This window comes from Pezoporus occidentalis, unplaced genomic scaffold (assembly GCF_034315485.1).
Source record: "Pezoporus occidentalis ecotype Australia unplaced genomic scaffold, CSIRO_AGI_Poc_V1 ctg38, whole genome shotgun sequence".
Classification (NCBI taxonomy): Eukaryota; Metazoa; Chordata; class Aves; order Psittaciformes; family Psittacidae; genus Pezoporus; species Pezoporus occidentalis.
The window spans coordinates 3,504,715-3,521,028 of record NW_026915702.1 but is presented as its reverse complement, the minus strand read 5'-3'; the positions used below and the strand labels follow the sequence as shown (position 1 = coordinate 3,521,028).

Below are 16,314 nucleotides of genomic sequence, written 5' to 3'. Positions count from 1 at the left end.
GGAATGATACTATGATACTATGGAAAGATCCTTAGTGCTAGTACAGGAGAGAGAGAGATGGATTATTTAAGAAAAAAAAAAAGACAAAAAATCTATAGGAAATTATAGGCTTCATTTATTATGCTGCTTCCAGTTCCATTGTTTTAAAAAGCTAGAGTGAAGGTAGTTTACATAAGAGAGAAACACAAAATTGTCATTGCATGGAAATAAATACATTGCACCAAGAGAAATCCACAGCAGTCTTTGCTTAGTCTAAACAGTCTGGCTTTAATGTAGACCGAAGTATGTTACCAAAAAATTAAAGATTAGAATGAATTTCACTGGTTTTGGCCCCTTCAGGGGCAGGAGCATTTTCTATTCTTCTCTTTGCATTTCACAAGCCAACATTAATAACACAGGCAAAAATCAAGCACAGAGTTAATGAGTGACATTTAATGACTTAAATGAGTGACATTTCAGGGTGCTGGAGTTGAATAAGAAATGAGTTAATGGAGATGATTTCCTGCGGATTTATCAATCAGAAAAGTGCAGCCAGTAACAACAACAATTTACATAGCAAAAACCACCACATATTTACCTGAATCTCTCCAGTGATTGGATGGGAAGCAGACTTCGTAGTTTCTGTGGGCTGCCAGATTAAAATGCATAAACAAATACATAGTCATATACTCTCGTATATACTCTCATAGTCATACTCTCAAATACACTTGTACTGGAAAGAATAGAGTTTCAAAGTTTTTCAGTAGGTGTGGTTTATACTGCGGTATCACCACAGATTTCTAAAACCCATTTAGTTGTCTCCAATTTGTATGCTCAAAACTAATGGTCAACATATTCCAACAGCACTTAAAGTCCAGCCCAACCATTTTGATCAGCCTTCATACAAGTACAAAATAAGACAACTTGAATAGCAAAGTCTTTACAGTCTGAGCAGACTGATCTCACAGGGAGGCATGGGAAGAAAAAGACAGCATTAATCGTGTCTAACAAACATGAATGTAGCAAAGAGAAACCAAATACCACATCAAGTACAACACAGCCATATTTCTATTGAAAGACAAAGGTCGCAGCAGTTTAAATTGAGTCTGCGTGCAAGCATGTAGAAAGAGTGGAAGGAGTGATAATGAAACTGAATGATGTGCTTATGTGGACTTCACAATTGGAAGCCATCTCATATAATACTCTTTGCTTTATTCTGTGTTTTCTAATAATCAGTTCAGTTCCATCACCTTATCTTCAAATTCCTCCACACACTTTCTATGACATGAAATTTAAATTTTCTGTCCTTCCCTTTTCAGTGCTGTATAATAGTGCATGTTCCTCTCTGTCACTGTTCTGTATCACTGAGCTTCTCTAGATTGCTGACAAAAGCAATAAAATTCTCAGGGTCTTTTTATTTCCCCATTTCTTCTCTTCCTTTTTTTTAGTAGTTTGAAAATAATATCACCATTTGCTTCAAATCCTGAGCTCTCAACAATGCTGTTTTGTTAAACGGTGGTGCCCTTGAGCCACCCTGGACCTACCTCTAATCTGCAAGCCATAGGTCAAGTAAGAAAGCTCCCAGGTCAGTAGCAAGATTTGAATATTTTTACATACTCTCCACATCTGCTTCCTTTGTTGATGCAGCAGAAAACAAAGGATGCAAACAAGGACAAAATTACTGTTCTCTGAAGACTGATCTGGAAGTCATCTTTTCCTGTTTCCAGATGTGACCACTATCCTGACATCATATTCTGTGTAATTAGGATTTCTTTCACTTTCTGAGAAGAGTAAAACCCCTCTGCCTTTTTTGTGCTGTCCTGCCCTCCATTAAAACCCTTACAGATTTTCTCAGGAAGCTGGACATGAATTGATTTAAATTAGGTCAATGCAGAGCTCATGTCTCCCAAACTAGAGCATAAAGTTAAGGTGATGCACTACTCTTTTCAGGTTTGTGATGAAGAAACATCTCCTCAGTCACTCAGATCTGCAGACCAGGATTAACCAGGAAAATCCCAGCCAAACACTAGAGCAATGAAAACATGGAATAAAAAAAGTCTAAGCCTGCTAGTTACACAGTTATATTCATTGTCTTGTGTTGCCTTAGTTTTTGTTTGTTTTACATGCTTTACCTTCCTCTAGATGTGTTTCTTTATGAACACAAGCTTTTTCAGGAAAAAAAAAAAACACAACAATCCAACGCTGATATTTTTTGGAAATCCATCTGCCTCTTAAAAATAATTCTTATGGAACTATTTTAAATCAGCATTTCTTGGTACCTTACAATGTTTTTAAGGAAGTGTCATCCGTCTAACAGCTAAAAAGGTCATCAATATTCATAAGATGTTCTGAATCTTAGATTGCTAGCAAATTACTCCTAAAACTTGCTTGGTCCTGGAAGGCTGCTATGAGTCCCATGCAGACTTTTAAGGCAAGGCTTTAAATGACTTAGATTTCTCACACTTTACCTCTATGAATGGATTTTAATATACTTTAATAGTTCTGACCTTGGTCTATACTAGCACTGACAATGCTACAAAATAACATGGATTTAGCTGAGTTGCAGTTACAAAATCCCTGCTGGATAATCTAAATATTCTAATTTTTTAGAAGTTTGTGTGGGGACTTGCAAAGATGGTTAAAGTGGAGTTCATTTTAGCTACTTTGCTTTCATATACTTGTCTGTAAAGAGAAATGTGTATTTTTTTGTTTCTGTATCATCGTTAAACCTCTGTATTGGTTTGCAATTCAGCATATTAAATATTTTGTTTTCTCTCTGATGTCAGCTGGTTTAAAACTGACCATGAAGAAATACCCAAATTTATCAAAGAAATTTGAATAATTTAGGCTGAAAGAGACCTCTCGAGGTCATCTGGTCTAACTGCCAGCTCAGAGCTGGGCCAACTTTGAAGTTGGATTTGGAGTGAAAGGCAGAGATGCAAATAAGTACCTATCTTTGTCAGGGCCTCAGTGAAGATTAATTTGAAAAGGACAAGTTTTTCACTGCTGACTTCTCTAGGAGCTAAAAGATCTGAGGATTTAGAAAAACAACCCATTCTTCAAGATACAAAGACAATTAAATGTTTCTATAGGGCATTTATATCTTAGATGTAATCTGCACCATAGAATGATCATGCATTTACATTACAAAAGAAAAAGGTTTCCACAGGATACAGTCAGCTCAAGGCTCCCAAAAGGTTAAACCTCTCCTGTTAGGCTTATCTAATTTCACATTAATTTCTCTTGATACTGCCTGCACGCACTCACACACACTATGTAAGAAGAGCTTGAGCTTTGTCATGCCGTCACACCTGCTGGAGAAGATTCTCATTGCCTTTATGTGAAACTTGTTAATGCCAAGTTCTAATGCTATGCACTATCACTCTCTGTAGTAATGGGACAAAGCATTAAATATGAGAGAACTAGCACTGCAGAATATCAAAGAGGCTCCTGTGACTTTTCTGGAGTGTATATTCTGTACAAAAAGCTTTTAAAAAAGAATTACTTGCTAAAAGTAAGAACAGTAGCAACCCAAGATCTAGGCAGTTTGGATATTTAGTCTGTCGTGATACTTTGGCAAGCCTGCAGCCTGCCTAGAAATGCTGTCATCCCAAGGCAAGAGTTGTTTCAAAAAAGATGAGCAGTAGCCTTCTCTTCTAACAGAGCTCAACACCATTATAAACTCGGCCTGCAGGCAATGAACAGAAACTATGCAAATCAACAAGAGCTATGGTTGTGATGAAAGAAACGCCCCTCAACATGATTTTCAGAAATACGCAAAGAATGTTTTAAATATTTACCTGATTAGTTTTGATTTTTGCATCCCCTACGTAAAGGCATTAGTTTTAATATTTTTTTATTTCATCTTTATGAGCCTCCAGCTGAATTTTTCACAAAAGATTACTAAATCCTCTGTGAAGCAGGAAATGAAATTTATGCTTCTAACTTTAGGTGACCTGCTATAGTGCCAAAGCTGGGAACCCAGTCTTCTCATGTGGACAGAGAGAGGCGCCTCTGCAGGATACAGCGCACATCAAGGATTGACGGATATGCACTATGCTGTGAATTCAGGAGTGTGATTCATCTAATCAGATGGAAGGGGTTTCAGTGTAGATAGTAGCATCTGCACTAATAGCCCTGCCCTCTCTTTCTATGCAGTGCACACACTTCGTTGGCAGGTTTCATCCAGTCTCATCAATTGTACTTCAGAAGTGCATTATTCTTGCTGGTAAACATACAGCATGTAGCAAACCAGTTCATATGCAGATGCACACAATATCCAGAGTAAGGTGTAATGAAACCAGCTATTTACCTGACGATTAGGCAATTCTGTCATGTCCCTGAAGTTAAGTGCAGTAAATTCTGACGTATGGATTTAACTTTTGCATCATAGACCTGATGTCTGTTGATTCCAAAGTCTGTTGGAATTATGGCAATACAGAGCTACTATCCAAAACAAACTGATCAATTTACAGTATTTACAGTATAACTCATATTTACAGTACTTGTTAAATTGCTGTATGAAAGAGATTTTTGTGTTTCTTCTCACATGAAAGTTATGCAAGCATTTTGAGGAGCTACCTGAAATAAGCAGGAACTGTTTGCTGATTTTGGTCAGTACAGCACCTAACACGTTTGTAGTTTGTATCACAGTCACAGCTTCAACAGCACAAAACCCCAAACATACCAATAATGCAGCAGGAACTTGACAGTGCCAAGAAGTAGTAAAGATACAGAGAAATAAATATGTAGGAAGCACCTTGTCTGCAATGTGAAGCTTTGCTTCCAACAGTAAAGCAGTGAGAAGCTGGGTATTCAGGACAGCCATCAGCTTTAGTGATCTGGCAAATTGCTTAAGCAAATGCAGTTTTCACAGGAATGATTTGCACTTCAGGTGTTAACATTTTTGACACAAAATGCAGAACTGTGACAGATGACTTTATGATCTAGTTTTCAGTTTCAACTGTGAAAAAATGTTACTAAATTCCTACTCTGCCTTTTCTACATGGTCAGGAGGGTGCGCAAGGAGAAAGAAGTTCAGCTGAGAAATGGACAGGACGTGGTAAAGAAAATGAGAACTTGCACTTAACAAGTTCACAGGAATGAGCTAGTGACAAAACACATTTTGATGGTAAATCTATTCTTCACTCTTTCCCTGGCTTTCAGAGAAATGCTTGGTATTCCCATGACTATTCATAGCTCGCAACACTTCAAACAGTAGCTTAGTGCAGAGAGAGAAATTACAGTCTTAGCAATATCAGCTTATTCTGTGGAACTAGTACCTCACCACCATGTAGAATGCACTTAAAAAGTAACAGCAATGAAGAAGGAAACGAGATATTATTTTATTTAAAATCAATAAAACTAAGTTCAAGAAATCTATTTTCAGAGAAGGCCCAATCTTTTACGACCTTGCATAAATTGCATAATCTCCTCTCCTTGTCCAAATTTTAGATACTAACATTGCATAATCTCCTCTCCTTGTCCAAATTTTAGATATGAACAGGAATACTCATCACTGTCACAGTAATGAATTCATCAATATGTGCTATGATTTCTTGCTACACTAAGATAAATTAGGCAGTTTTTTCTTGTCATCAAAGTGTTATTGCTGCATAACTGAGAAGTTTCTTACCTTGCTGCTGTGCCTCTTTTTGCTCACTGAGGGAGAACCGGGCTGACCAGGGCTGGGAACAGCACTGGAGGTGGCAGAAGTGGTTCCAGAGTGAACATGAGATCCCTTTTCGACTCCTGATGAAGCAACCAGGGGCGACTGCTGTAGAGAAACCTTTTGGAGCTCTGCAGCCAGCTGTTTGGGATCAACCCCTGGGGATTTCGCTTTATCTACTGGATTAAAGTAAAACAGCTTTGTATTGATAAACGCAAGCACTTTCAACTCCATCTTGCCATGTTACAGGACAGGATAATAATCTTTATAAATCTACATGTCACCTGCTTGTATACTTTGAAGATGCAAAGGCAACCTCTAAGAAGCAGACATCTCCCCCTGCCAATTGCAATTTTACTACTCAACACGCTCTCAACTGGTGTTACTCATTTCACAGGCTTTCTGAGAAGGTTATTCTCTAGCTGAAGAAAAATAGGTCTTTCTGCTCATGCTGAATTATACTGGAGCAAATTACAGTTTTAAAGATTGGCCTAAGTGAAGTAAGTGCTAACTTTCACTGTTTGGAACAGGTGTAGTTTCATGAGCATCTGAACTTCATTTTAACAAGCTTTAATTTCAACTTTCTTTCTTTTTTTAATCAACTGGGAATTCAGCAAAACTGAATTCTGCTCCTGAGATAATTTATACAAAAATAAAGAGAGAAGGAGCTCAAAACCTTCAACCAAAAAATTAATCAAAGCAGAATAAAATGAAAGCAAATGAAAAACAAAAGCCCTGATTCATCTTCCCTTATTACACACACCTATGTGAGGCATCTGTGGTAAGAGTCTGATTGCCTTCCCTGATGCCTAGAAACAAGTGCGGAGAATTTACCCTTTGTAGATGACAATCTCCATTTCATAAAGAAATGAGGTCACTTAAGTTCCATCTGTGCCCTCAAGTGTGTAGAGTTAAAAGGATACTAGGCTCAGCTTACTTTCCAGGTTCTCAGAAGTATGGTTTAAGAAGTTTAAGGCAATATGTTAGCCTTATCTTGCCTGCTAGCCTGTATCTGGGTTTTCTTTCTGAAGGGAGTTGAATTGTTCCTTTCTGAAGCACAGTCTGCAAAATGTCAAAGCTTGGCTAGGGGTGTTAAGGGATAACAGGAAGGGATTCTATAGGTATGTAACGAATAAAAAACAGACTACGGACAATGTAGGTTCCCTCAGGAAGCTATCGAGAGAACTGGCTGCACAGGATTTGGAGAAGGCTGAGGTTCTGAATGACTTCTTTGCCTCAGTCTTCACTGCCAAAGGCTCTGACCAAACCATCCAAGTCTTGGAAGGCAGATGCAGGGACTGTGAGAATGAAGACCCTAGGCCGACTGTAGGAGAGGATCTGGTTCGAGACCATCATAAGAACCTGAATGTGCACAAGTCCATGGGACCTGATGAAATGCATCCGTGGGTCCTGAAGAAGCTGGTGAATGAAGTTGCTAAGCCACTGGCCATCGTATTTGAAAAATCATGGCAGTCAGGTGAAGTTCCTGATGACTGGAAAAAGGGAAATATAGCCCCCATTTTCAAGAAAGGGAAAATGGATGACCCAGGGAACTACAGACCAGTCAGTCTGACCTCTGTGCCTGGCAAAATCTTGGAGCAGATTCTCCTGGAAGGCATGCTAAGGCACATGAAAATCAACAAGGTGCTTGGTGACAGCCAGCATGGCTTCACTAAGGGGAAATCCTGCCTGACCAATTTGGTGGCCTTCTATGATGGGGCTACAGAACTGATGGACAGGGGTAGAGCAGTTGATGTCATCTACCTGGACTCGTGTAAAGCGTTCGACACTGTCCCACACGACATCCTTGTCTCTAAATTGGAGAGACATCAATTTGATGGATGGACCACTCGGTGGATAAAGAACTGGCTGGAGGGCTGCACACAAACAGTTTTGGTCAAGGGCTTAATGTCCACCTGGAGAGCGGTAACAAGTAACGAGTGGTGTCCCTCAGGGACCAGTGTTGGGACCGGTCTTGTTCAATACCTTGCAGCATTTTTTCCATCTGTTTTTTCCCCATATCTTGTAAATTAGATTTGAAGGATCTTGCCCACCTACCAAGAGGTTAGATTTCATACAAAGTCGACTGGATTATTATGGATTTTGATCTATACATGTAAGATGTATACAGTTTTTTGTGAGACTACACAAGATTGACTGTTTACTGACCAATTTGGTGGCCTTCTATAATGGGGATATGGAACTGATGGACGGGGTAGAGCAGTTGATGTCATCTACCTGGACTTGTGCAAAACATTCGACACTGTCCTGCATGATGTCCTTGTCTCTAAATTGGAGAGACATCAATTTGATGGATGGACCACTGGGTGGATAAAGAACTGGCTGGATGGCCGCACACAAACAGTTGTGGTCAATGGCTCAATGTCCAGCTGCAGGCCAGTAAAGAGAAGTGCCCCTCAGGGATCGATGTTGGGACCAGTCTTGTTAAACATCTTTGTTGCTGACATGGACAGTGGGATCGAGTGCGCCCTCAGCAAGTTTGCCGATGACACCAAGCTGTGTGGTTCGGTTGATATGCTAGAGGGAAGGAATGCCATCCAGAGGGAGGGACCTAGACACGCTTAAGAGATGGGCTGCCAACCTCATGAAGTTTAATCATGCCAAGTGCAAGGTCCTACAGCTGGGTGGGAGCAATCCCAGGCACAGCTACAGGTTGGGCAGAGAAGAGATTCAGAGCAGCCCTGTGGAGAAGGACTTGGGGGTGTTGGTTGATGAGAAAATGATCATGAGAAAGCCAACCGTATCCTGGGCTGCACCAAGAGGAGCATGACCAGCAGGTCAAAGAAGGAGGTGATCCTGACCCTTTACTCTGCTCTTGTGAGACCCCACCTGGAGTATTGTGTGCAGTTCTGGTGTCCTCAACATAAAAAGGACATGGAACTGTTGGAACAAGTCCAGAGAAGGACCACGAGGATGATCAGGGGACTGAAGCACCTCCCATAGGAAGACAGGCTGAGGAAGTTGGGGCTGTTCAGCCTGGAGAAGAGAACACTGCATGGAGACCTCCTAGCAGCCTTTCCAGTATGTGAAGGGGACCTATAGGGCTGCTGGGGAAGGACTCTTCATTAGGGACTGTAGTGATAGGACAAGGGGTAACGGGTTAAAACTTAAACAGGGGAAGTTTAGACTGGATATAAGGAAAAAATCCTTTCCTGTGAGGGTGGTGAGGCACTGGAATAGGTTGCCCAGGGAGGTTGTGAATGCTCCATCCGTGGCGGTGTTCAAGACCAGGTTGGATGAAGCCTTGGGTGATATGGTTTAGTTCGAGGTGTCCCTGCCCATGGCAGGGGGGTTGGAACTTGATGATCTGAAGGTCCTTTCCAACCCTAACTATTCTATGATTCTATGAAAGGTAATAGCAAGAAAGCCTGGGCTTGTCAGCCAGTTGTTCCAACTCAGAAACCACCAGAAGATTGCTAGATGAGGGGAAGCATGCCTGCAATAATAGTCATTTGCTTTTACTTCTGTACTTTCTCATTTTGTTTTCTTCATTAATGTAGGTGTTGTTTATTCTACTTCTATCCTTTGAAACCCAGTTTCAGTGTCTATGAATGCCTTTGGTGGTTTTGATTGTCTCACTATGGAAATAATTGTGGGTAGATTTGCCTCAAAGCTCTGTCAGACTTTTTCACTTTCAGTTAATATGAATAATATTAATTTTCAAAACCAGGTAGATTGATGGTAAGTACATCGATACATGGTTAGAAAAAGGAGGATTTAATCCAGGTAACTTGTGTACTGATTGATAAAATAGCAGCCGCAAAAGCTCAGAATTCAGACTGGACATATGAGCTGTTGAGTGAAACACACTTTTAATCACCACTGAGCTTACTGAAGGGCTGCATAGCTAGTATGATTGTGGATGTTGGTTCCAAGTTGGGGTAGATATGATTAATACCATGACTGGAAACTGCAGTGATGGTACTGATTGAACAGAAGGAATTCCGTGCAAAGCACTGCAATCTTAGAAGTCATATAAAAAAGTTCACACAAAGTGCTTCCTATTGCATCCCTGTATCCTAATAGATACTGTATTTTCATTGCTAATAACAGGGGATAAGCCTTGTATTAAGATAACATAGGTCTTAGGGCTTCTGTGTTATTTCGACTTGCTCCATGTTGCTAGGAGCTTTGTTTTAGCTTGTCTGTCTGCAACACCAATTGCTTTATGACCAGATAGCTATGACCTTAATTAGTCTGAATTGCACTTCGCCTTGTATAATAGTAGAGTATAATGCCCATTCTTAATATTTTTGATATATAAAGGCACAACAGTAATTGCACTGTTTATTCTGAAGTATTTCTGACTTCAGTTTTAGAATGCAGCTTATAGAAGCACAGACCTAGGGTGACGGCAGAGTGCTCCAAAGTTTGGGCACAGGATGATAGCTGAGGGATATCTCAGGGATACCAGCAACCTGCTGGTCAGCTGCTAACACTGATGCAAACTTAGGAGCTGGGCAAAATAAGTTTTAAGGACAGAAGGAAAAAGAAAATGAATATACATACATATATATTACATATATGTATACATGTGTATTTCATATGTAAAGTGTGTGATATCCAGTCAAGTCATACGCAATGCAGAGCTGCCGACTGGTGAGGGAAGAGCAAGGCATGCTACAAAACATAAAAAAGGCCTCAAGCAGATCCTAAAATGAAGAGGACGAAATCGTGAACATCATCCGCTTCCCAGCAAGGAGAAGTCAAAACCTCTCAGAACACATATCACACTCCTCCCAGCAAATTCGTCAGGACATTGTGACCTGCTGCAATGCCCCAGGAGTGAAAGCCCTGCCCACAGGCCTTGAGGAAGCTGCTGAAGGGGTACGTTTATGCCACAGCTCTCTGTGCCAAGTAAAGATGAAGGGGTAGCTAGCGGGACCTTTTCCCTGGATAACAAATGTTAGCTGCAGTATTGTTACTGAGATTTCCTTTGTATTAATTAGATAGTGTAGACTGTGTCAGTATGGATTGAACTGGGCTAATAATAATAACCAACCAATAGTCAATGTTTGGCTTTGTATTTAAGGTGTGGTCCCCTTTCTGCCCATGGCTAGATTTGAGGTGTAACTCCTGAGTGTACAATGCCAAAGCAGCAGCTTGTCACTCACCTGCCCTTACTGGCTCATGCAGCTCCAGGTGCTGGGGATTCTCAGAGTCGGAGAGCATGTTCAGGTCCCTAAAGAAAGAAATAAGAAGCCTGAGACAAAAGAAACTCTTTCCTCATACCCTCATTATTGTACTAAGTAGATAAATGAATAGTGGTTCATGACAGAAAGCAGCTCCCAAGCATGCCCCCTTCTTAGCTGATACATATTTGCAATGCTGTCAAAGAGCTGAGAAGAAAAGTTTTCTTTTAAGGTGAAATCTTTAATGGCTTGGATGCAAATTTATACATTTTTCATGATGTTTAAATTACTTTACTATAAAGCACACAGATTTCAGTAAAAGTCGTTAGAGCTAAGTTACCATCTTTTTCTAACTCCAGCAAATTCAGTGAATTGTATGTGTGTCAATGAGAGCAGATTGTGGCCTGACAATGGAGATACTGTTTAAAGAAGAATAATTACTAATATCTGCCTGAGCTTATCTCTCCTTATGACTTCAAAGGCAAAAAACAAAAGAACAGACCTCCCACACTCACAATGAACTCTTGGTAATTGTTAAATTGATGCTTTGTGTTAACAAAGGTTCCACCTTAACAACTGTAAATTTAAAAATTAAAAAAATAAAAGAAATAAAAAAGCCATGAAAAGCCAAAAAAAAATGGAAACAGAAAGATGGGGAAAAACTCACAGTCTTACACATATTTCTGCTTCCCCACTCTGTTGAATAATAATGCTTTGGACTTCTTCATAAGTTTTCCCAGTCAAGGGGATGCCATTCCATTCCAGCACCTGCATTCCTAGGAAGGCAAAACAACATGAGGTGAAGTGCTCAAATTTTGACACAGGCAACACATAGAAAGCTTTGACAAGATTTGATGTGACATTCAGTGAATGCTGTTTAAACGGCACAACACATCAGCAAAGCCCTTTTACTTCACACAGATTAGGCTGTTTAATGTTACTGTCCCATTAGCTACAACTTACCTGTTGAAAAAAGACAGAAGATTAATTCCTTTCTGATTCAAACTATACATGCACTCTCCACAGTCTGGGTTGCATGACATTGAAAAACTTTTGCAATATCAAAAACATGCAGGCCTACCAACACAGCAAGAAAACAAATCATCTTATATATCAGACATGTCCTGGCCAGCCATGGTTTTGGAAGATAGCTGTTCCCTACAATGGCGCATTGCTGGTAAGAAGCTGAGCCTTGGAGAGGAACTAAATTTGTGAATGTGATTTGGTCATTCAAATATATTTTCGTCACTTTGTCAGTTAGGAAAATACAAGATGAAAGCAGCTGTGTTAACTGATTTTAAATGAAAAATGTACTTCAACATTTCAAATATAAGCATGGAAATATTAAGGTTTAAATTTTTCTTCCATATCTTTTCTTATGAAAAAGTGACAAAACAGCTGAACATAATTAATTATAGTAGGTAGGAACAGAGCTATGATAACAGGCTGAAAAATACTGAATACTGGTCTAACACATTGTGTCTTCCAAGTGTCCAAAGACTGGGCCAGGAGATTTGGTATGGAGCAAGGTATCGCTATAAGGAAGTTTTATGCTCAGTATTGACAGAGTCTATAAATCATAGGCCTATAAATCATGTGAGTTGTATTCTGATAAGATAAGAAATCTTTTGGTTACTGTAAAATGCTTATGAAAAGCAAACTGCAGAATTGATACCTGGGAGTTATAACTCAGGTTCTGAGAAGTGCATTCATATTTTGATGTGGTTAGTCATAATGATGACTCCAAAGAGATTAACTTCTCACTAATGTACAAATGTCAAAAATTCAAACCTCCAGCTCTAAGAAAAAATATTGCTTAATGGGACAAGATATTGAATCCTTAATAGTCCACTAAAAGCAATGTATTACAAAACACCTAAAAACACATTATCCACACAGCAAGGAAAACCACAAACACTTAGCTTGCTACCACTTACACAGATAAAACCAAGTCTTCACCTGGGTCATATTTTTATTTCAAAATCCTGTGCTGTTGTATGTAACAAATGGGAAAAATAATGAAGTGAGATGTGGAGACAAACTTATAGGAAAAAATGATGCTAAATAAAATATAATGAGACTCAGAATAAACCAGATGAAAATATTTGACAATGAAAGAATATGAGAAATAAAGACTATAACTTTACATTACAAAATTTTTCATAGGATTCTGTAAATTAGGGTTTGAAATACCAGATATTCTCTTAACTTCAGTCAGAAAGAAGTAATGATTTTGTTTGCAGCATTTTACAGAAATACACACTGTGCAGAATGACTAAAAAGTGATGCTCAGAAGACAGTGAAGCCAGCTGCTTAATGCCAAAATAGATTTGCCTTTTCCTAAAATTTAGCCCCTTTCATTTACCAGCCATCATTCAAAACATGATCTTTCTTTTGCTTGTTAGAGCAGATCTGGTTTTAAGTTCAGTTCCTCTGGAATAAAGCAACAGTAATTATGAATAAAAGCATCTCCCCCTGATTTTCTGCCATACAAATATAACAGCATGCACTCTCTCTTTAGAAGGCTTCTAGAAAGGAAGTAACTGAAGTTATTTTTGTTTCCTTGTCAATGTGTGCCCTCATAATGCTATTGTGGTATAGGATGTTGAGTACAACAATATAAACCACTTGAGTAAGACAAGAAAACCGCCACTTCTATAAATTGGCAATGAGCAACAACGAAAGTGGGAAGTTTTAGATGGCTCAGATAGTGGTTAACATCCTTTTGTAGAAAAGAGCTTTGTTGACAAAACACACCCAGTACTGTCCTAGGTTTATCACATCTCCTTGCATGGCTTCAGGAGAAAATTTACCAGGGGAGCAGTAAGGCTATCATCAACAACTTGGTTAAATTTAAAAGACCGGCAGGAACAGCCTGGCTGAGTACCACTGCAGCACTGGGATGTGGAATTCAAGCCTAATTTCCACTGGTGAGAGTTTGACTGCTGAAACACAGCAGTCACTCACTTGGTCAGTAAGGCCAAGCACACATGAACAAAGCAGCAAACCGAAAGGAAATTGAATCTCAACAGCCTTGGCTCACATAGAGATCCATTTAAACTGTCAGCATATAGGGGGTATTTTTATTGGCGGCCTCGCAGATTCATTAATGTTTAAAATCAAAGCAGTTTAAACATGATTTAATTGATCTGACTGATAGTCCTGAGATCTAAGGAAAAGTTTTTAGGCAAGAAGCTGATTTTTCTTTTCTTAAGGAGTAACTACTAAATATTTTCTGCTTGAAAAAAAAGTAATCTTACAAAGAAAACCTTAAGGGGTGAATGCGAGTCTAATAAAGAAAAAAAAAGTATTGAAAAGCCACAGGACACTGATGAAATAAATGGTTTTTGCCAAAAAGCCAGTCACATTCTGTAGCTGGTCTTCTATATTCAGGACATTTTATCCACATTTCCACAACTTTGTATGCTTCAAATCACCACTTTAGAAGACAAAAAACAAATCCCTGCCTACCAAGGAAGAACAAGTAATAGCCCTGATATTCAAATCTGTATTTTTTTCTAGCTTTTTTTTCCCCTTAATTTTGCTGGGACAAGTACATCCTGCATTTATGGTGAGCAATGACTTATTTTTAGCAATATCAGCTCCCACAGTCAGCAGATCAGCTTTGTACGTCAAGGCCTCCTCCCTGCTCCACTAGGTGTGCTGACACACATGATTTGCTCAGTCTTTTTAGTATCTACTTTATGGCGACATTTAGAACCTGGTATCAGAATAATTTTATAATTTTCCACTGATTAAAACCTGATTATTCCAGAAAGAGAACAAAATGCATTTGTAACTGCCATGGAGATATTGGCATTTAGCTAGATTAATACCATCCTTTCCCTTAAAAAACATGTTAGTCCTATTGCACCGAAAGAGAGAAAGAAGCCTAATGTGTTCATATGTTCTTCCATATGCATATTACTGGCCACAGTTGGAGTTATTATCAAAATCGAGTGTACTTTGATACAGTATAGTCCACATTTCACCAAAAGCCTCACAGGAAGGAGAGGGGGGGAATTTTGTTGTATTGTATTATATTACCACACTTAACACATGCACACATGCATCTTAATGCTGTTCAAGATTGCCAGGCCCTTTTTAGCAACTAGTAAAGTGTGAACATTTATTATTTTGGTTAAGGCATATGTAGGACTGTTATCTGTTAAAAAATAACAATATAACCTGAAACTCTGCAGAACTGATTTTCCCTTCTGACATTTTGACTAGCCATTTAACAGCTTGTAAAATAGAAGCTGAGTACTGGTGAAACTTGAAATCTGCTTTTAACACTGGGGAGCCTGGGACTATTAAGAAGTAACTTCTACCAGCCTGGGGATGAAAGTGCTTGAAAGAATTACCTGACTACCTTGGGTAGAAAGTTTTAATAATGTGGAAAAAAAAGATTAGTTTGTATTCAAACCTAGGACCAGATTGATCTTACAACAGCATACACAATTTCTCAGGAGCCTAAGTAAACTTGTGTCCCAATGCAAGGAGGTGGTCTACTGAAACTTTCTTGGACTAATCACATGGTTTAAACTGGTAATCTTCTGCCGATAATTTTTATTGCTTGTGTTAAATAACTAAGCCCTCTAATGGTTATTTAGATTTATTAACATCATATGTGGATCGGCTGTCAGAAAAAAGATGTTAACATGGCAGCAAGGGCTACATTGGTTTTGCTCCCTGTTTAGTCTTGCAAAATGTTTTATAGCTGCTCAATCAAGAACTGAAAAATGCAGCTCACTACTAATGTTCAACTGCATGTATAAAATAAAGCACATTTTGATCTTAAATGTTTCCATATATTTATAAACACTGCAAAATTGCAGATTGCCCAGAGAGGTTCTTGAGTCTCTGTCCATGAAGGCGTTCAAGACCCAACAGGACACAGCCCCAGGCACACAGCTGTCACTGACCCTGCTTTGAAGAGGGTGCTTGTATTAGGTGATACCTAGATGTGCTTTCCAGACACAGCTGTTTTGTGATTCAGTATAAAATACTTACATTTTGAGTGAATGACTATGCTATTGCTTTATCCATATAGGCTGTAGTTCTGTATCAAAGGAAACAGAAATGCACAATACTAGGGGAATTAGATCTACAGCGTGATGTCCATAAACAGTGTGCAGTTCCATGAATTAGCTGCTGTGGTCTAATGATGATGATAATGTTAATGAATAATTGTTCCTGACCTCTTTGGACTCTTGAACTTGAGTAGGTATGGACTCAAGCTATTTATCTAGGTTTTTTTTTTTTTCATAAAGAGGAGAAATATTTAGCAACAATTAAAAAGCCTGCAAGTATCAAAAGATCAGAAAATAGTTCCATGGATATTGCTGACATCCGTGCAAGCCTAAATGTCATAGTTTCTTTTATAATCTTGGTTTACATTCAGTCTTAAAGATTAGATAGAATTGAATCCTGTATAATGGATCACAGTATTTAGGAGAAACTTAAAAACAATTATTCTTTGTTCTCCTACTTTTTGGTACAGGTGTTTTGATG

At 39.0% G+C, this 16,314-nt stretch overlaps 1 protein-coding gene across 4 annotated transcripts in view; it reads right to left on the bottom strand.

The window, feature by feature from the left end:
* The window catches only part of PCLO (piccolo presynaptic cytomatrix protein), a 358,200-nt gene that overhangs the window by 77,248 nt on the left and 264,638 nt on the right, over positions 1–16,314 (bottom strand). For 3 of the 4 annotated variants that reach the window (XM_062631954.1, XM_062631955.1, XM_062631956.1), the window contains 4 exons: positions 11,468–11,576; positions 10,783–10,850; positions 5,615–5,826; positions 578–628 (listed from right to left, as the gene is read on the bottom strand). In XM_062631954.1, the coding sequence (XP_062487938.1) occupies positions 578–628; positions 5,615–5,826; positions 10,783–10,850; positions 11,468–11,576 (440 nt within the window). Of the gene's footprint in view, positions 1–577; positions 629–5,614; positions 5,827–10,782; positions 10,851–11,467; positions 11,577–16,314 lie in introns of those variants that run through there. The other variant, XM_062631957.1, reaches the window with a different exon arrangement.